The sequence below is a fragment of the Urocampus carinirostris genome, chromosome 1 (genome assembly GCF_059441175.1).
Source record: "Urocampus carinirostris isolate Australia breed hairy pipefish chromosome 1, RoL_Ucar_1.0, whole genome shotgun sequence".
Taxonomy (NCBI): domain Eukaryota; kingdom Metazoa; phylum Chordata; class Actinopteri; order Syngnathiformes; family Syngnathidae; genus Urocampus; species Urocampus carinirostris.
In genome coordinates, this window is record NC_142349.1 from 23522431 (window position 1) to 23543563 (window position 21133).

Genomic DNA, 21133 nt, shown 5'->3' on the forward strand with positions numbered 1-21133 from the left:
GTGGCACTAGTTTCTGCTCACATTAGATAATACAGACAAATTCATGTTTTAATGTCTGAAGTTAACCAAAAACGGAAGAATTAGAGCCTATAATCAAAACTATTATTCTTAATGTGTTGATGGACCAAAGTCAAGAAAGTAATTTTTTTAATCTTTAACAATTAATACACAGATGTCATCAGCGGGAAATATGGGTCATTCATAGGCTGTAGAGTAGAAGAGTGTTTTAAGCCTAGATTCAAACAGTTCCACTGAGGTTGCAGATCGAATCTAAGGGGGAAGAGCATCCCACAGCACCAGGGCCCGAATGGAGAACGCTCTTGAACCTGCCGATCTCTTCTTGGAATCACTAGTAGACCAACATTTTCAGAGCGAACGCTCCGGACCGGAACATAGGGGGAAATTAAAATTGAAAGATATGAGGGAGAAACCCCATGCATGATTTTGTGTAATATCAACAGAACCTTTAAATCACATCTTAAGCTAGATCAGGGATGGTGTAATAATAGACTGTGGTTTACAATAATCTGTGGTATGTGCAACCCTTAGAAACTCCTTGTAATTAAGGGCTATACATATAAACATGACTTGACTTGACTTTAAGCAAGGATAGGCATCTGCCTAAAAGGTTACATTAGTTTTTAAATAAAACACAAACTATTGTCATATCTGTTATGTTTTTTATTAGTCCTGGAAAACATGTAAGGCATATGGTAACATTACACATTGAAGCGTTACAAGCTGTAGAGGCCTGCATGGAGCCTACCCAGAGTCAAGCGCAAAAAAGAAGCAGCATCAATTCAACAAGGGTTTAAAAAAACAACAACAAAAGTGGTTTAAATGAGTATGTTTTTGTGTGCATGGGGCAGAACATTAAAGAAAAAAAGATTCACAACATCCGAGAAAATCATCACCTTTCAGGGAAGCATTTGTGAAGGGAGCAGGGGCCAACAATGCATATTTTGGTGCGGGGACGGGATGTGAGGGAAACATTCCCAGAGTTCAGTGGCTGCTCATGCTGGAAGCTTCACTTGGCGTCTTGACACGTGATTGAGCGGCAATTCTTTCTCACACCACAGCACCACGTAAACACTTAACTTAGCAGTACATGAACAACATAAACTTAACATGCTCACGACTACTTTACATGATCAGCCAAAAACTTGAAGTGAAGCTGCCTTGCCTGTAAGCTGGCAGGCATGAGTGGATATGTGAAGGGGAATTTGGGAACAATTCAACCAATGAGACACAGACGTGACGGATTGTGCTGTAAATTGAGCTAAAACTTTTGGAAGGACCTGAGAAACCACATTAAAAGAAAGACGCTTCAGAAGTGGGGGGAAATGGGAACTCAATTCCTTCTTGTCTCATATGTGTTTTTTTTCTCCTCTCTTTGGCAAACACATTGAAAAGGAGCATGTGAAATCCAATCCAAAATTGCACTTTTAGCTCGGAAGCTTTCCTCTTGTTGCATAAATGTCTGGAAACGCTGCCGAAACATTTAAAAATGTTTAAAGAAGCAGATATATTAACAAGGAATTTGCCTCCGAACTATAACATACTTGTCAATGCCTTAGGTCAGTACAAGCTTTGCACAGTGGATAAATGGGAGCATTCCATTAGTTTAGATATTTTTTTGAATAATATATTTTAGAATGTGTTCATCCTTCGCATAGGGGTACATTGGCTTCCAATTATTACTTTTATGGTGTTTTGAATAGTATGGAATTAAGTAGTGGTATTTTTTGCGATGAGAATGTTTTGGATATGTTTTTGGAAGTCTTCATTGACTTAAAGTGCTATATCAATGCAGACCATTTACCACTTACCATTTCACCAGTGTACCGTGACACATTAGTGTGCTGTGAAACCTTGTCTAGTTAGCCAAGAAAATTGTTCAAAAATAAAACTCAAAATTACTTAAAATATATGCCATGACCAATTTTGCTGATGAGCAAGTTCGAATCTTGGAATTTATTTTTGTTTCAAAGTGAAGAAAGTTTTGCAGTCAAGTAATTGTACCCATTCTGAGTATTATTTTCAGTTTTCTTTTTAGATGAAAAAAAAATTTGGGAAAGAAATGTGTTTGAGTGCATCAACCCATACAAATTATATATATATATATATATATATATATATACATACATAAAAATATTTTGCGTTCTTTTTTTGAGTGTGAAAGTGTGCCAAGAGATTCATTCATTAAATAAAGTTATCTCAAGGCTGAAAAACACTGCTGAAGAGTATCAAGATAACCCCTCATGCTGAGGTTTTGAGTTTTTTTTTTTTTTTTGCCCGGATGTTGGTTTAAGATCAGGGAATGGTGTAATTGTAACCTGTGCAGTCTTTTAAGACATTTTGTGATTAAGGGCTATACAAATAAATGCGATTTAAATTGACAAAGGTGGCCTAAGACATTTTAGCACATAATTGTACACTAAAAGATCCGGGAAATTTTCCTTTCCAGACACCGGCTCGCTTAAAAAGGGGGGGAGGGTCAGATAAGAGATTCACAAGACCACAGCTTTTTAGGCACGAACGAAACAACTGCTTGCTTTTTTGCTACATGAGCTCTTTCAGTTAGAAGAATAAGCAAGAAAGCAACCCCTCCATCACGCACACTTGGTGTTTCAAGTGTAAAAATGGACCTCGTCCAGCTCCTTCTCACTGTGACGTTGTTGTAAACACATGGACGGATTTTATCGGACCGAATAGTAGAGCTGGTCGAGAGCACAGTGAAAAGGATTTTCCTGTTTAGGGAACAGGCGGACTGAGGTAAGCTGTGTGCAAGGAAGAAGGAGGCACTGTGAGGGCCCACAAGCTCAAGTGACAATCCGACAACAAAAAGTCAGAGGGGGAGAAAACACGAAAATAACAACAACCCTCTTTAGTTGCACATACTTGGGATATTTGTTAAGACGCACTGAATTTTGGCATCTAACGACGATGAAAATGCATCCAAAACCACACTTGTATATTTATACGGTATATATCTATTTTTGTATGCACTCTATATATTCAAAACACTGACAAGAGGAATATACATTGTCATTTGGCACACTTGGTCTGGACAGAAAAGACACAGAATAATAATAGAATTCGTCCCCAACACTCCAAATAAGCACACCTTTTTGGGGGAGGTGGTTGTTTTTTTTTCTTTTTTCATGAGTGTTTCATTACACATGGCACTCGGAAAAGAAGCATCGTACTCTGCTCGTACTCCAGCCCGCCGCATGTCATCTGGGGAATGAATTAAGGATACACGGGGCTGGGGTGCGAGCGCCTTTTTTGTAAGTGCATTAGCGTCAGCAAACAGTGTGCAAAACATATAAAATACTCTGCACTCCTGGTTCAGGCCTGTGGGAGAGGGCTATGGGCTGCAGGGAGGGTGGTAGGCTAGTTCGATTGGGGTGCGGATGACCTGAGGACAGATTTGTACGCATCTTACATACACACACAAGCAAGCACACTATGGCACACAGTACATGAGGAAAACTTTTTTTGTACATGTATAAACAAATTCACGGGTCGCCATCTTGGGGGCACCCTCGCTAACAGATAGGAAGGCAGACAGATGCAAGAATTACATGCTTGGGTATGTTTCAACACAGTTAAAAATATGACTGCTGTTTTACAGAAAAAATACAGAAAAGGATTATATGAGTAATGGGTATAAGTGAGCAGAGATTCCAAATCACTATTTGAAATATTGATCACTTAGATTTCTTTGGATTTTAGATCATTAAATCGTGCCTTGAAGCCAGCAAGTCAAAATGATAACCACTATATGGGGAGGTTTCTTTCACATACTGAACTCGATATGACACCAACTATAGAGTGGAGAAACTAGAGTTCAGAGCATTAAGGAAGAATACTTATCCGTTGATTGATTGAGTGTTTGCGACAAATCGTTAAAAAAGTTCAGTCAAATGCCCCAACATATAGTTAGCTAAACATTTCATCCGTTTTTTTAACTGGATGCCAATATAGTACGCACTGTTTTTCGATTTTCAATTGTGAAAATAGCCTTTCAAAAAGGTTTTTCTGTGCATATGGCAGAAAGTTATACCTATTGTCAGAAAGTAAAAAAGGATGCTTTGAAATATACCCTAAAAAAACATGTTAATGAGCTAACGAGCTTGTAAGGAGAATTTTGCCAACAACCACTACAAAGCGCCATTTGACCAGAATTTTCTTAAGGTATGTCGTGTCACATTTTTGAAATGCATGGCCTCTCATGTTATCAGCAGATAACCTCAAATTCTTCAAAAGCAAATTGAAGAATAGTGTGGTCGGGGGCATTGATGACTGTATTAGGAGGAGTGTCTGCGACATTTAGACAAGCCTGACGCCTGTTGCTATGCCAACCATGTAGAGGCTACGAGGAGACGAGGCCGTTGGAAGCCTGTGCTGGAAAAACGCCCTTTTGGTTTGGGTTGGGGTGACTGGTGGGCCTCGCTGAATAGGAGCGTTAAGAGGGGAGGCCTCAATGTGACAGTGCTTCTTTCAGCTTGTGGTCGTCAGTAGTTGAAAAAAGACACCCCTCTCCCATGCCCCACGTCTTCCCAGTGCCCAATTCATCTTACAAACAGTGAAGCTCTTTATTGGACACTATTATTAACTGTGGAGCGATTTCTAATTAGCAGAAGATACTTGTTGGTGTTTTCTGAGTGTCGACCAATCACAGGACTCGCTGACTCATCGAGTGACTGAAGGGAGGGTGCGGGTGGTCTTGATCGTCCTAGTGCCTGTCTGTGGGCGAGGTCGATGACAGCCAAAACAGGGAGAAGGTAACAACAATATAACACAGTAGGAAGGGAGAGGGTGGGTGGCAATGGCATGGGAAGCAGGGGCACTATCTGACAAAGATTCTTTTTTTTTAATACGATCAGAAATAAGTGATGACTAAAATAGAAAGGGATCAGAACAAGAGTGGTTTAATCTGCCCACCGCGGTCCCACCACCACCACCAGGCCCAACCTATCAATTGACACCCTTCACTTATCCTCCTTTTTGGCCTCCTCCTTCTTCTCTTCTTCTTCCTTCTTGGGCTCATCCTTCTTCTTGTCATCTTTCTTCTCCTCTTTCTTGCTGTCATCCTTCTTCTTGTCCTCTTTTTTCTTGTCATCCTTCTTCTTGTCCTCTTTCTTCTTTTCTGTTGCTGGTGTCTCTTCCTTCTTCTCCTCCTCAGGCATGGGCTCTGTGATGAGGACCACTTTACCAATGTTGTTTCTCTCCTGCATCTTTCGCATGGCGTCTCCCACCTGAGGAGGAAGAGAAAAGTGCATTGGTTTAATGGCAGCGCAATTGGCCCTAGGTATAAAATCTCAATTTTTGCAACCATTTTGGAAAATAGAAACAAAAAATAAAATGCAACTCCAAAAATACATTTTATAAAACCTTTATGAAAAAACTATCCTGTGAAATAAGCTTTGATATCAACAATTGATATTATATAGGTTTTAAAGTAAATTTGACATACAGGCCATTTTTATTACCAATGGTATTATTTGGCGGGGTGTGAGAATATGTCGAGACAATAAACCAGTCCGTAATACAAAAAATGCGAACGACCACTGTTCTAAACTAACAATCCAGAATTTTGCCTTTCGAGAAAAGATTATTATCGCACCAACGCTTACATTTCTTTCCCCAATTTCGAAAGGTCACAAATCATTGCTTTTCAGAATAGTGAGTTGATTAAATTAATTCGATTTATTGCCCAGCTCGGTTTGGTTGAGCTTCTAAAATAGCCTCTCTGTCTCTCCTTATTGATATTCAGGGAGGAGAGAAGAGATTTCCAGTATCATACAACAGTACACTGTGATGCTGTCTTTTCATGGCAAAAAACCCACAACTAAATCATGCTGATATCTCCTTATGAGTCACTCTTGTGATTAATAACCCAGCATGACTTGGTCTCGCATATGCGCAGTTCCACTTGTTGCTCGTCGATGCTGTATGTGCCCGCCTCCGTCTTTTCTTGCTCCCTCTCTCGTCATCGCTCTCGCGAGGCCGGTAGACCACCTATCGACCGGCACCACGGCAACAGGGGCCATCTCCTAGCAACCTAAAGCCCTGACGATTTCCATTCAACATTGGAAGCAGAACGAGGGAGGAAGGGATGTAGAATGGCTAGTGGCTCTTCTCATAATAATCTTTTGGAAAACGAACCAAGCGAAACTCAAGCGGAGAAAATATTAGGTATTAGTTTTGTTAACATCATTTTTTGACTTTTGGTCAAATGCCCAAACCCACAGTGGCATTTACTTGCCATTCTGATCTTTACAAACAAATAGATCCAAGTCTTGTCATGTGAAGAACTATATTTGGATACCACACTTTTTCTGTTCCTCCCTTTCATCCACATCTTGTTCTCCTCTATCAGGGACACACCCTTAGCAAGACGCTCTAGCACAGATGACAGGGTGTCACCATAGCAACAAGAGTAGGAGAGGAAAGCAAAGAATAGAAGTAAAAAGGAGAGACGGATTCGAGAATCCTGGAGTCTGTGACAGATGGAGAGGAAGCGAAATGGCCAAGGAGAAGATGAAAAGAATGAACAGGAAGGCGTTATTTCAGACAGACCAAATGCTGACAGTGTAACAGTCTTTGGCATTTTTTTCCCCTTACACTTTTCCATTCATAGTCTGGTTTCTGGTAGTCTCACTCTGTCTGGCCAAGCCTTAGATACCAGCCGGTTGTGGTTTGGATGTCATTCCACGCTGAGCAATTAAGAGCCCTATCCTCACATCTATATTTTTTCAAAGAAATCTGACATCCTCATGACTTATACATTCTTGAGCCCCCCTCAGTTTCCTTTTAGCTGTATTATTAAAACCACACTTACCCACACTAGGTGTCCTCTCTTTAGAGAATCACTGTTTCTTAACCAGTTTGCCATGATACTTTGTCCGGTATGTTTCAAGAAATTGTCCAATTTCATCCAATTAGCGACAACAGATTCATCATTTATCTTTGCAAAGAGTCTAATCTACAAAATTCCCTGTTGTAAACGCGCTGTGCCATTAATTACAACACTATTGCCCAAAATTGTTGAAGTGCTATTTTGCAAAGGTATCAGTTTAGGCGAGACTGCATGACCAGATTATATATAACTTGTCGTGACAAGATAAAAAAAGTAAAAATCAAACTATGAATGAGAAATACACTTAAAGCTTTGTTCAGGTGGTGTGCGTTAAAAGACATGTGAAGAAAAACGGTGTGCTTTGGGTCAAAACATTGAGAAACACTGCTATAGGGAATCAATGTTGGCATTGCAAGCCCAGACATATAAGTTGCAAAAAATGTCTTTTGGCTGGCCAAAGAGAAAGGTGTACAGAGTTATTTCTACCGGATGGGCACTCACCTGTTCCAGGTGCCAGGTGGAGTCAATACGAGGCTTTATCTTGCCCTGTTTGTAGAGGTCCAAGATGGCATCAAGGACCTGACTGATCAGCTCCGTCTCTCCGTCCAGGTAGCCCAGATGGAACCCACACACCGACTTGTTGTTTTGAATCAGGTTGAGCGTGTGAATTGAGAACTGGTGATACCAATTCTTGGCCACGGCCAGCAGGTTTTTTTTCTGGCCCGCCAGCATATTGGCAGCACCTGGAAAAACATTTTTTGTTGACACAATGCATCACATCAGATGTTTCTTTCATATTCCTATATTGTGGAGTGTTCACTCCACAATTTGGACACATTCCACATTTGGTTTACACCAAATGTGCCCATTGTTTGGTACGCATAGTTCTGATAAGATCCAGGATGAATGGGTAAGGGTGGGTGGCCGCATGAGAGGATTTCTGTGCTAAAACCCTGTCCTACATGCCATTCTCGCCCACGCAGGCATCACTATAGGGATCTTCATGCGTACCACATGTGCACGCATGTACACACACTATATAGGGAGGCCGTATAACTCAGTCATAAATCTAGAAAGAGACAAGATTTTCTTAGACCGGGGTCATGAATTTGACTCCAATTAGCTCACATTGGACTGAGAGCTCATATATTTTCGGTTTAAAAATAAATGTGTCTAGAAAAAGTATTCTGCATTGAGTAAACTGACCATAAGTGATAAGTTTGCCCATTGGTTTCAGTAGGTTGTAGCCCTTGTGGGTATCCGATCCTCCAAGAGGGTCCAGTACTATGTCGAGTCCTGTATCAGAGGAAAGACAAAGCGGTCTTGTGAATAGGCATGCATACTAATTACAACAGAAGGAAGAACAACAGCTTCACATTGATGCAGTAGTCTTATTAGATGAGAAACAGAATGCATCTGCCAGCATGCCAATCTGGTTTTCATTTTTATATCTGGGAATTATATTCATAGTTACCCCTAGAAGATTGGAATAAAACAATGTTTCAGATTTTTTATTTTTAATACTTTTGCTTCCTATCCTTCTTCCTCACCTTTGGGACTGATCTTGCGCACCTCCTCAACGTAGTCCTTGGTGCGATAGTCGATTGGATGTGTAACGCCGGCCTGGCCAATGGCTTCATGCTTGCTTGCCGACGCGGTACCGAACACGGTGACGTCCTTTACCGTTTTGCACAGCTGCGTAGCGGCCGTGCCCACGCCGCCTTGTGAGGAACACATGGTGACAAATGTTAAAGTTTTACATTTTTAATAACAGGTACTTGTATGAGAATAACTTTGTGGCGTGCTCGTTGCCGTTTTCTGAAAAGAAGTGTGTAATTCGCTGATGAATCTGTGGCAATCGCATCACAACTGTCCAAAAGACCTCTATATTGAGGTTTAGCCAAAAATATTTCAGATTTACAACTGAAACACATGATTCAACTATGGTCTGAGCCATCCAACCGGCACCTGGTCCTAATTCATAACATTATCAAGAACAGGAATCAACCTTTTTTAAGCTAAGAGCAATTTTTTTGTAACTAGTTGGCATAAAGGTCTACCAGTTTGATATGAATTTCCAAAATGACAACTTATCATGTTATTACTATGTTGTTACCATGTTATATCCAGTATGTAATTATTAGAGTTAAAATAGGCTCAGTCAACCACTAAAACATCATGCCAGTTAGAAATCAAATTTCCTGGAAAATCACAATGACTTATAAGCTATCTTCAGAACCTGCCCTTTGGTTACTCCAGTGTTCTCAGAGGGTTACATGGTGCTCGCGGACACCACATCGGAGACCCCTGATCCATAATCTGCAGCATTAGCTGAGATTTTGAAACAGGAAACCACCCTTGCTGTCAACTGGACATGATTTAGTTACTAATTACCGTATTTTCCGCACTATAAGGCGCACCTAAAAGCCTTTATTTTTTTCAAAAGCTGACCATGCGCCTTATAATACAGTGCGCCTTATTTATGGATCAATTTTAAAATTGCAAAGTTTTCCAACTAACTTGCAGCCGCCGACTAGATTTTCCCCCGAACGCCAAGTAGTACGCGGTGTATGCTGGGATTTATTTACCGGCGTTTCATTGGCAAACCAATGTGTCAATCATCATTTGAATCGATCACTATTGGCTAAAGTTATTCGGAGGTCAAGGGGCGGATCCTTTTTATCATTTACAGGCTGGCATTGGCTCAAACGGCAAAGCCTGCAATTGGCCGAAAAAGATGTGTCAATCATCAGTTGAATCGATCACTATTGGCTAAAGTTATTCGGAGGTCAAGAGGCGGATCCTTTTTATCATTTACAGGCTGCCATTGGCTTAAACGGCGAAACAAAGCCTGCAATTGGCCGAAAAAGATGAATGCGTATAGCATGTGACTGACGGCATAGAGAAAGCATTTTTTTCTATTCTGTATTTGTAAATATTGTATTCTCCTGGATTTACTACCCTCACGGATATAAGAGGACATTGCCTGCACATTATTATGAACACAACGACTTCGGTGAGCTTACTCCGGGTTTTATATTGTCCCTGTATCTTGTTTCAGACTGAACTCGATGTTTCTGTGATAAGCGGTGCAGATAATGGATGGAATGGAGTGTCTATTTTTAAATTAAACTCAATTCCAAGTGTTTATTGTCATATGCACAGTAAAGTTGCGAGCGAAAAGGAAAATAGATACTAAGGAATGGTTAGCATTTCTTGAATCCCAAGACTTTAACCTTCCGAATGATGGAACGATGCATTTGAGTGACATCTTACGGACACCGCATCCGCACGTGTTCTCGACACGTATTTGCGTCTTTGCAAGCTTTCGGAATGTTAAGGGGGTAATAAGTTTGACTGAACTATCTGACTGTTTTGTCCACGTTCCCATTGTAGCGCCTTATAATCCGGTGCGTCTTATGTATGTCAAAAATAGGACCAAAAACTATTTTTTCGGGGTGCGCCCTATAACCCGGTGCGTCTTATAGTGCGGAAAATACGGTAATTATATTGTTGATGTTGACTTTGCTTAGTCTGTTGATGCCCTTTCAACATTTATTGTAGCCTGGTAGTTCTGGGCGGGGCATTCCCTCATGTGCCACCTCTTATAAGGTTTCTTAATTGCCCTCATGCTGATGTTTTTGGAGTTTTTCTTTTGCTCTCATGCAAGTTTCAGATATGTTGCAATGGCGGTCTGCACAGCCCTTTGAGAGTTTTTCTGATTAGGGGCAATACAAATGAATTTGACTTGACTGGATTGCTCAGTTTAAATGTCATTTTTATGTTTCATGTCGTTTGCTGCACATTCATTTGAATTGTCATCTCTTTTTACAACGCCTGGCATTAAACACACTTTTTAACCACCGCCTCACATAATCGCATCAATGCACACACACATACATTTATACCCATCATAATTATGCAGAAGCCAAAGTTCACCAACTACTCTGAATGTTCAAAATTCGTGCTCATCCCTTTAATTCAGCTTACACTAGTAGAGAAGCCTTTTGCCTAGAGGCAACACCCTCATTCCACCCCCCCGTGATAACAAAACCGCACAGCAAAAAAGTCAAGGCAGCCTTAAAACAGGAACATTTCAGCAAGCTAGGGAATAGAATGTTATTAAAAAAAAGTTGATCCCTAAGTTTCCTTCATAGGAGCATGCCACCAAAATACCACTGTGAACCCTGAAAACTGAGTACGAAAACAAGGAATATGACTTCCTTAACACCCAAGAAACATAATATATTGATATAAAGTACTGCCATGGTATCGACTATCGCACCAAGGACTACGTTGAGGAGGTAACATGATTTGCAGTGTTATTCATTGTTTGAAACAAGCTTGTACCCTTTTGTTTTGTTCTTGTAGGTATGCAAAGATTGCGTTGTTATACAATCACATTAGCAAGCCTGACACTCCACACAATGAATTGGCCAAATGATGCATCTCTTGATTTGTTTTTTGGCTAATTCAAGGAATCCCACATGTCTTTATTTTTCCAGCCAGACACAAAAACAACTCGTGGAACATTGCAGACATTTTAAGAGAATATCAGTGTCTGCGCTCACCCCGTTTGAAAGCACGTAGCCGTGTTTGCAAAAAAGTAATCGCTTACTGATAAGCCTGAGTTTGGCTCCTTTAAAAGGGATGCTAACTGGAAGGGATTTGAAAGTGAACGGCATTCATAAAGATTATTCGTGCCCGACTCTGTTGATCTTATCTGATTGCACAAAGCCTTTGAAAGAGCACACATTTTTATCATGTGGCTCCTGGTCAGTACAAACTAAATAGGACGTACAACATTGGATTGTTTAAAATCCAATGTTGTATATGTGTACGGTCTATACATACATATATGCATGCATGCGTTAGAGTACACATGCTGTAATATATATTTTGATTAATGCATATACTATGCACATTTAGATACTAAGTTTTAGGGATGTGAATATATCCCATTTAAGACTAATAAGGATAAGGATAAACAACTCTGAAATAATTATTAATAGGTTGACAAAGTGTAAAAACTAGTTGGGGAAAACGCAGGTTTTTTTCCCACCCCTTTTTGAAAGACCTCATGGTGTTCTTGTAACAGAGGCAATTAAATTTAGTGTGTGTACCTGTCATGCATATCTAGATGTATTGTAAACATGATTTACATTGACATTTCAGCATTATGATGGAAAAACAGCTTATATTGGTAGGAGAGTTGCTGTAAAAAGAGATGCTCTTTGGCTCAGAAAAAGAAAAGCTGTTGCTAGGGCAACACGTGTCAAATTGCTGGCAATGAGCAAGCAAAAGGAGAGATATTGTTGCATGTGAAGCCACTATTGTCTGTCAGGACATCGGAGCATTGATCCAAGATGTTTGTATGAACTGTAAAGGAAAGGGGGATACATTAACACACATACACAGATGATAATTTTGAGGGAATAGGTATTGGTATTATCAGTTGTTATCAGGGTCCGTACATGATTTTTATTTTTTTATGGCCAAGCACTTTTTTAAGGAATTTCACAGCTAATTTCACAATTCCTCCAGTACCATTAAAAGAAAAATCTGGTATCAATCACTTGTTTTGTGTTTTCTGCAATTTAAATAGGCTATTTTTAATCTTGCGTGTGCATTTCTCAAGACGTATCATTTTTAGATCTTGAGTAAATCTTCAATATATTTGTTTTTGAGGCAAATCTCTCCCCATATAGGTGTAGGTTAAAAATGACAGTAATATGTAGCTTACATTTTCAGTTGCTGAAGGTTCTTCCCATTACATACAACTGCGAAATGCTACCTCAGTTTTTTTGCATGGCCCATAATAAATTTCCATAATTGATAAGTAATCTTGACATATATTTCATAGTGCCCTGTTTAGGTGCAGAAGGCACCTGCCATCATGCCTTTTCTTAGGACAATGCCCTACAAACTAATGAGCGCTACCGTTAATAACAAGGCAAGAAGAAATGCAATGGCAAAGCGAAGCCACCAGAGAGTAGTGTTGGCGTCATTTTTAAGCAGACTTGTTGAGAAACAATTTTCAGCATTTACATGCATGTCACTCAAATCGAAGCACTTTACAATCCTTGACAACACATTGAAATTCAAGCATTTTCAAGGATTTCAAGAACTTGTATGAACCTTGTGTTATGTAAGGGTGGCACAGTTAAGTGGTTAGTGTATCACACCAACAGTTCAAAGTTTTCATGTTCTCTCTGTGCCTCTGGTTTCTTCCTACATTACAAAAACATGTATGGCAGGTTGTTTACAGGTTGTCCCTAGTGTTTGCGAAAGGTTGTCTTTTTCTGTGTGCCCTGCCTGGTAACCAGGTCAGGGTGTCCCATGCTCACTGCTTGAAGAATGAGGGGCTCCCTTCACGACCCTATAGAGGATATACAGTGCAAAAGATTGGGGGATAGTTGTTGTATTTTATACTCATTCCCATGGTCCTTTTGCCTTTTCCTAAGTAGTGTGACACACAATTTAAATTGAATTATAATTGGCCCAAGATAAATTATGCAAACAAAAATGTTAGCATGTCGAACAATACCAAACAAATCTTATCTCCTCACAAACCGATCAGTGCTCCTGCTCCTATAAATTGTGCATAAACACCATCGCCCTAAATTGGCACATAACAAAACGAGACCTTCCGCGCAAACTTTAAATCAGCTCTCGGCTGACAGCTGAACAAAAGAAGCACACGCCGAGCCATCAGATAACTTTGTACAGCCAACGCCGCGTAAACGTGAGCTTCTTGTCAGTGGAAAACCTACAAGGAACCTGTCTTCTGCAGCCCTCTTTCATCTTCTGTCCTCCTGTGTAAGAGAACTCCTGATGGCATATCACAAGACCTTGGATCCTCGCCAGGGACCTCCTCGTGCATTTCAAACTTGCCACGTTTAGATTCGTGCAATTGTGCACAGATCACAGAGTTTAATCCACTATAGTATGCCGCCGCTTCATTTGCTCAATAGTCGTCGCTTGGTCAAATACAAAAATGAATCTGATTTTCTAATCCCTAACACCTAAATCACCAATGTTAACTCTCGTTCCAAACCCAACATCTTAAGTCTCGTGTGAACTGGAATTTAAAAGCCAACCTGATCTCGGGACATTACCTTATTGTAGAGGTAAAATCTTAAGCCTGAGCCCAACACCAAATTGGTGTCGGGGCTAAAATGGCTCTCATTACGTTCAGGGCCGGGCCAGGCTTCTCTCTTACTGACTTTTTTTGTGTAGAATTATTCACCTGTCATTATTTGTTGTTTCTTTTTTCTCTCATGCAGCGCAGGCCACATCGGCGCGCTAGGTGGTGCGATTGTGTTGGGGGGTGCTAGTCGGCCAAAACCACCCTTCCTACTCCCGAGTCCTCAGAAAGGAAATTTAATAATTCAGGTTTGCTTGAGACTCAGTCCCTCAAATCAAGTTAATCCGGGTCAGTTTTTAATACCCGCAGGCCCATCACAGGTCTGGCTGGAATTTTTTAGACCCGATCTTACCTCTACACTATTGTCCTTGCACCACACTAACCATTCTCACTTCTGAACTGACTCAGACTGTTGTCAATATTGAATGCCAGTAGAATTTATAAACAAATCGACTATCCCGAATGAATAACTTCGTCCTGCTTTTATCTTCTCCCCCTAGCCAACACCTAGCCCTAAATGAGATTTAAACCTAAGGACCATACCAATGACTGGTATGCCATGAAACCTTAACTAAAGTCCTAACCCAAATCAAGTGACAGTTGAGAAGGCAGCCTAAGCAAATTCCTACTCTAATCACATTAGTTCTCTTGAAATCCAATAGAAATGTTTACATTTCTTGTCCCCTGACAAACCACCCTGACATTTGGTTTCTTTGTCTCCTCAGTCACAGCAGAGGTTTTTTTCCGTCTTTTCCCAATCCTATGGAATTTAAGACACAAACAGGAAGGAATCCAACACGACACTATAGCACTGTTGTTGGAACCCAATACATTTCAATTCATAGGAACATGTCATTAAGATGACACCTCTAAATCACCCTAATTAAAACCCACAATATCCTCATTCACATTCAAAGCCTCGGTCTATATATGATTGTCATTTTCTCAGTTTATTCTGCAGTATGTAGGACCTTCATCATAATAAGCTTGATAAATATTAGTATCTTTCCAATGTTAACGGACATTACATTTATGAGGCAAAGGATAATTTGTAATAATAGTCACACACTCCTTTTAATTGTATTTTACCACAACTTTTTACAGAGAGTTATTGACATAATATACTGTCAAAGAATCATTCAGATAACGTGTACGCAAAATTATGGCATGAAGAATTATTAAGGGTTTCTATTTGACATGATCATTTTAAAAATGTAATTTCTGGGTTGAAATTATTTTTTTTAATCTGCTATGTTTTTTTTCTTTTTCTAATAATATATTTTTTTAAATGGTTATGGGGGTTTCATTAAAGTAGATTTTTTTCATGAATTATGAACTGTAAATTACCAAAATTATGGGTAATTGGAAACCAGGCATTGGTGGTAGTGCTGATAGTAGCCTCAACGTTGTTCCATTGGTGGCTGATATTTTAAAATTGGGAACTTGAAAGTACAAATTATATTAATACCATATTTACAGAACAGTAATTGAACGAACTTCAGAGGTAAAATTAATCAAGTCAGGTGCAGACTTTTTGCGCGTCAAAATGTAAGATCTATAATAGCTGGACAATCAATTTTACCTTACTTTGGAAAGTTTTGCCTTGGTTGATGCAAGGACACTTGGTCAAGTTTTCTCCCAAGTCAACCAAACAACCTGCCTTTTAGATCCAGTTCCCACATCTCTTTTGAGGACATTTTATTGATAATTTGAAGAACAGTTTTTAAAGATAGTCAATTGCTCTCTCGAGACAGGCGTTTTCCCTGCCCCCTTTAAAATGGCAGTGGTGAGGCCCCATCTGAAGAAGAGCAATTTAGACTTGAGCATTTTTAATAATAAGCGTCCAGTGTTTTTTTTCCAGCCGATTACTTTCTTTTTTCAGAGGAAAACAGCATTTAAGAGAAATTTCATTCTGGTTTTAGGATCAACCACAGTACAGGGACTGCCCTTTTAAACATTTTAAATTATATCAGAAATAATATGGATTTCAATAAACTTACATTTCTGGTGCAATTGGATTTCAGTGCATCCTTTGTTTGACACTGTCAATCACCACATTTTATTAAATCGACTTTGACGAAGTTTGTTGGCACCTTTTGTACTGTTTTAAACTTTTTTTTTTCTTATTAGGTATTAATGCATGTTTCTCCAGAACCCATGAAGTTACATGTAGGGTTCCCCCAGGTTCAATTCTAAGTCCAGTATTTATCAGTACAGTGGGACGTTGCTACTTCGCGGTTCGACGTTCGCGGCTTCAGAGCTTCGCGGTCTGTAATGGTTAAAAAAAAGAGGTCACTCCCGGGCCGCGCGACGGAGCGAGTTCGGCGGACGCGGCGTCACCCTAATAAGGATAAGCGGTGCACATAATGAGATGAGATAAGATATTTTATTTTAAGGGGCGTCGCTACTTCGCAGATTTTCACTTTTTGCGGGTGGTTTTGTTCCCCATTAACCGCGATAACCAAGGTCTTACTGTATATACTTCCTCTTGGGGATGTCATCAGGAGACAGAGTCAACATCCATAGTTACACTGACAACACCCAGCTCTGATTGCACAAGTCCCAAAGATACCTTCCTATAATGCATTTCAGGATATCAAGTCATGGATGGCAGAGATCTTCCTACTGCTCAATAGGGACAAATAAGAGGTCGTAGTCATTGATACTGAAAGACAAAGAGAGAAAATTTTACCAAAACTACAACATTTTAGACCTTTAGACTGAATTGAAAATGTGGGTGTTACTTTCAACTATGATCTCATTTTTATTCCACATGTAAAAAAATATTTAGAAAATTGGGTTTTATCATCGTAAGAATATAACCAGTGTTTGTCCATTTCTCTCTCAGGCAAACACAGAGGTATCCACCGGAGGCATGCTTCTTTTGAAATAGTCTTTTGAGCATTTATTACAAAAATCAGCAGTACGTGTGCTTACGGGGACTGGGGGGTAGGGATCACTTTACACCAGTTTTAAAATCACTGTATTGTTTCCCTGTGCGTTTCAGGATCAACTTTAAGGTGCTTTTACTAGTTTTTAAATGTCTTGATGGTCTTGCGCCATCCTATCTGTCTTATTTGCTTTTATTATGTCTCACACATGGTCTGTGGCCCATGGACCTAAAAAGGCCAATTTTACTTTCATCAGTCCACAAAATTTTGCTTCATTTTTTTTTAGGCCAGGTAATGTGTTCTTTGGTGAATTGTAACCTCTTCTGCATCAACTTTGCATGGGGTTCTTGAAAATAAATTTGATTTACACAGACAGCTTCTAACTGTCACAGCACTTACAGGTAACTGCAGACTGTGTCAAATTGTCCTGGAGCTGATCATTGGCTGAGTCTTTGCCATTATGGTTACCCTCCCGTCAATTTTAATACTGTAGTGGTCTTTCGTTTTCTTCCACGTGTCTCTGGTTTTCCTACCCATTTTGATGCATTGGAGATCATTTTAGCTGAACAGGCAACCATATTTTGCACCTCTTTTAACGTTCCTCCCTTTCCAAACAACTTTTTGATCAAAGAATGCAGTTTTTCGGAGCAGCGTCTTTTACCTCAAATGCATGTTCAACCTGTAGTGGCTTCATCATTCTTAAATAGGCGCCACCCGAGTCACACCGCTTATTGTTTATTTTCTTCCCCAAAATTGATTAACTCAGATTGGTTGCCACATTGATACTTTTTTCAACACACCCCTTTGAACTATTTACCCAATTGCACAGCCTTTGGAGCGTGCCTATTATGATTGCTGGGTGTTGTTTGTTTTCTGGGAATCTACTGGTAACTTGTCTGGCATGTAAGAATAAAACATATACGAAAAACCAGGGATATCCTGATTTGTCATATTGCACTGCTATTATTCTAAACAGCACTGTATGTGCTGAAAACATGCACAACAATGTGTGTGTCATACGCATTTCACATTGGAAATTTATTGTAAATCACACAAGAATTCACCTCTTCTCCACCGGATAAAACTTCATTGTATGCTCATTCCAAGCCTCGGGCACACTTGACACAATTTGCATAGTGCATACCCTTCCACTCTCGTTTTGCCTATGGCGGATGGTGCCATCGTCTTCAGTGCCAGTGTTGCAATTGCGACCGTGCTTTTCCATGGTATATTTCACATCGGCATACTGTCTTCGTTAGCGTGCATATCAAAGGAAAACTTCTAATGACGCCGCAAGATTGAAAAAATACTCTACGAACTGATGTTGCCATCTTGAATGGTCACATGGTCCCAAACACGTCATCAACATAACTTGTAGCATCTCTAAAAAAGAGGTGTGGTGTACGGGTGGCAGGGCCCTAGGAAAATAGTGCTGATCGAAGCTGCATCTCGCTAATGGCGTCTTATCTGCTTGGTGCTTCACAGCCAATGTCGGAAAAAACAAGTGAAGCAAATAAACTCTGAGCTTTTTGTCATTTCGTAAGGCCTGACATAACTTTGACTGCTGTACATTGGTGTGCGCTGGTCGTTCTAAGAAAGCCTGTGGGCGACCTAGGTGCGACGAGCGACTGATGGAGAACACAGTTTCACTATATAATTTGCAATTGTATAATAGATGAATGGGCTAACTGGGCAATTCGAACTCAGTTTGGCGCACGGACCAGATCCTGACTTTCTGTGTGCCTGATCAGTAAAAAAAAATGTCAACGGCAAATATTTGGATGCTTCACTTTTCAGTAGTAAGATTTATCTTTCAGCCTACAATTGTAGCCTACCCAACAAATTATTATAATGGATGAAAGGAGATATTTTCCAAGCACAACACATTCATTCACAGATAATGGTAACAACTGATTATCATGTTTGTTAATCCATTTGTTTATTTTAACAGTTGAGTTAATGCACCTTTACATCGGAACCAACTCACCACAAACAAACAAACTCAAGTGGGAACTATGAATACAAATATGGTCGCCTCAGTTGTCATACTGCTTTGAAATGAATAAAAAAGGAATACAAAATATGAGTTTTAGCAGTGAACGGGCAATAAAATCAGATCAAACTACCAGGCTGGGCCTACTGAAGTTGAGAAAACGTTGCACAACATTGTCTATCATGAGACTAGAATGGACATCAGCCCTTTTACACATTTACTGCAGTCTAGCAGCAGAAAGGAGGATTTGGTTTGTACCTATTTTAAATCATGATAGCTTTTGATAGAAATGAGCAAGAGACTTGCTTTTTGGACATATTCAAATTTACGGCGGACTGGATGAATTTATTGAATAGGACGGATACAGCCTGCGGGCTAACGTGTTTGCTTGTACTGTTGTTCCAGCTTTTGCAAAAGCCGATATCAATAGCCAGAACATTGACAGCAACTGATGTGTTGAAAGTGAACATTGGGACTGTTCAATTTAGAATCAGAAAATAAGGACTTCGATTGAATGACAGTTTCCATTAAAATATTTTATTTACGCTTAATTCAATTGCTCTTTATATCTGCTACTGTATTTACCATTCATACCATTATTGATTAAAAAATATGGTTAAAGTAATCCCTCACTATTTCGCGTTTCGGTTAGAGCTGGTCCACTGCTTCGCGGATTTTGAATTGAACAGTCTTCATGATCATTTATATCAATGTATCGTGCATTGTTTTCTGTGGCTTTAGGAAGGTTAAAGAGGGCTTTGTGTGTTGGGTGGGTGTGACTGTCTGCGTGAGGACTGTGCGAGGCTGGTGCATGCTGTCAGTCAAAGAGCAGGGCGGGCGTGCTAGTCAATGCGTCCACCTAAAAAGAAAGGGCGCCAGCTAAATTTCAGCAGCTCGTCACATGGAAAAGTAGGTCATCAATTAAATCGGACACTGAGAAAATTAAGAAAAGAACAAAGAAACGGTGATCACCACCGGGGTGCTCCATGGATTATCAAAGGGTTCGGGAAGTGATTGAGGCAGTATCCTAAGGGGATGGCAATAGCGAGGCTGCAAGTTTGACCGACTGCTACGGCTAGGCTGAAAAATCTCTTAAGCCACTTCTGCCAAGACTGTATCTCACCAAGGCCAGATCTATTGCCCATCAAGCAGATGTCCTGGAGCCACAACTCGTGAGAAAGCGCTAGATTCAAAACATTTGTATTGTTGATATCATGGAGCACTGGCATAATTCATGGCTACCAAATACTACCATGCAGCTTGTCAGCCGCTCCTTGCTTTCTTACACTGAAACGAGAAGCTCTACAATTTTGTTGTACTTTTGTGTAATGACAATAAAGAGCATTAATTCAACTGAAATTCTGTGGTCTGCGTTTTTTTTTGTAGCTGTATAGTTGTTGTTTTGTTACAGTCGTACACACTCAGTCAGCAAGTAAGTCATCTTGAGGTAAGTTTGACCCTTAGGCGCCTCTTTAAAGAGAAACCGCCACTAAGCGGATTTTCACTTTACGCAGGGGTTCTGGTCCCCATTAACCCAATAACCGAGTAATTACAGTACTTTGTCTTAATAAAGCACAACAAAACTCAGTTTTGTTATGCTCTATTTTTAAACACACACCCTTGTATATAGCAGGCCATTCCAAAGAAAAGCCCCAGAAAGATCAACAAAAAAAACAATTTTCTTTCATTGATGGTTACAGACATCGAAAACATCCATTTTTCATTTAAGTAGGTTTGCAGAGAATAAATCAAGTGTGAAGCACATTGTAAAGTGCTTTGAGAGGTCTTCAGTAACTTGAAAAGCGCTATATAAATGCAAAACATTGACCACTGACCATTAATTCCAAACTATAAAAAATGGACTTATGTTATCTATTTTCGTCATGTATTCGGCCCAAATGGCTGTACTTGCCCGAGACAAACAACAGGAGATGGTGCACCAACGACCCTAGTGGCTTAGGGATACACCCCCCGGGATACACCCACCTGCCCATTGCCAAGGTATCGGATTTAAGACTCTCTTTCGGCATATCCAAAAAATAAATCATTTAGCTATTTTTTATTTTAGCCCCTGTGCAATTTATTCAAACCAATGCGGCCCGCGACTCAAAACGTGTTTTGACCCCTGCACAATAGAGTCTGCACCTATTGGTGTAAAATGTTCGAAAAGCCCCGCAACTCTATTGAGGATAAGTGGTGCAGGTAATAAATGGATGGTCAAAAAGTTGTAATGA

The 21133-nt window shown here is 40.0% G+C and overlaps 2 protein-coding genes across 3 annotated transcripts in view; one reads left to right on the forward strand and one right to left on the reverse strand.

The window, feature by feature from the left end:
* The window catches only part of LOC148373992 (uncharacterized), a 39044-nt gene that overhangs the window by 8585 nt on the left and 9326 nt on the right, over positions 1-21133 (forward strand). The window lies entirely within an intron of this gene.
* Positions 667-21133, reverse strand: part of vat1 (vesicle amine transport 1) — a 48434-nt gene continuing 27967 nt past the window's right edge. The window contains exons 3-7 of one of the 2 annotated variants that reach the window (XM_088331031.1): positions 8419-8589; positions 8075-8164; positions 7370-7611; positions 5123-5264; positions 667-5092 (exon numbers count right to left, since the gene is read on the reverse strand). In XM_088331031.1, the coding sequence (XP_088187157.1) occupies positions 4998-5092; positions 5123-5264; positions 7370-7611; positions 8075-8164; positions 8419-8589 (740 nt within the window). In that variant the 3' untranslated portion in view covers positions 667-4997. Of the gene's footprint in view, positions 5265-7369; positions 7612-8074; positions 8165-8418; positions 8590-21133 lie in introns of both variants that reach the window. The other variant, XM_088331022.1, reaches the window with a different exon arrangement.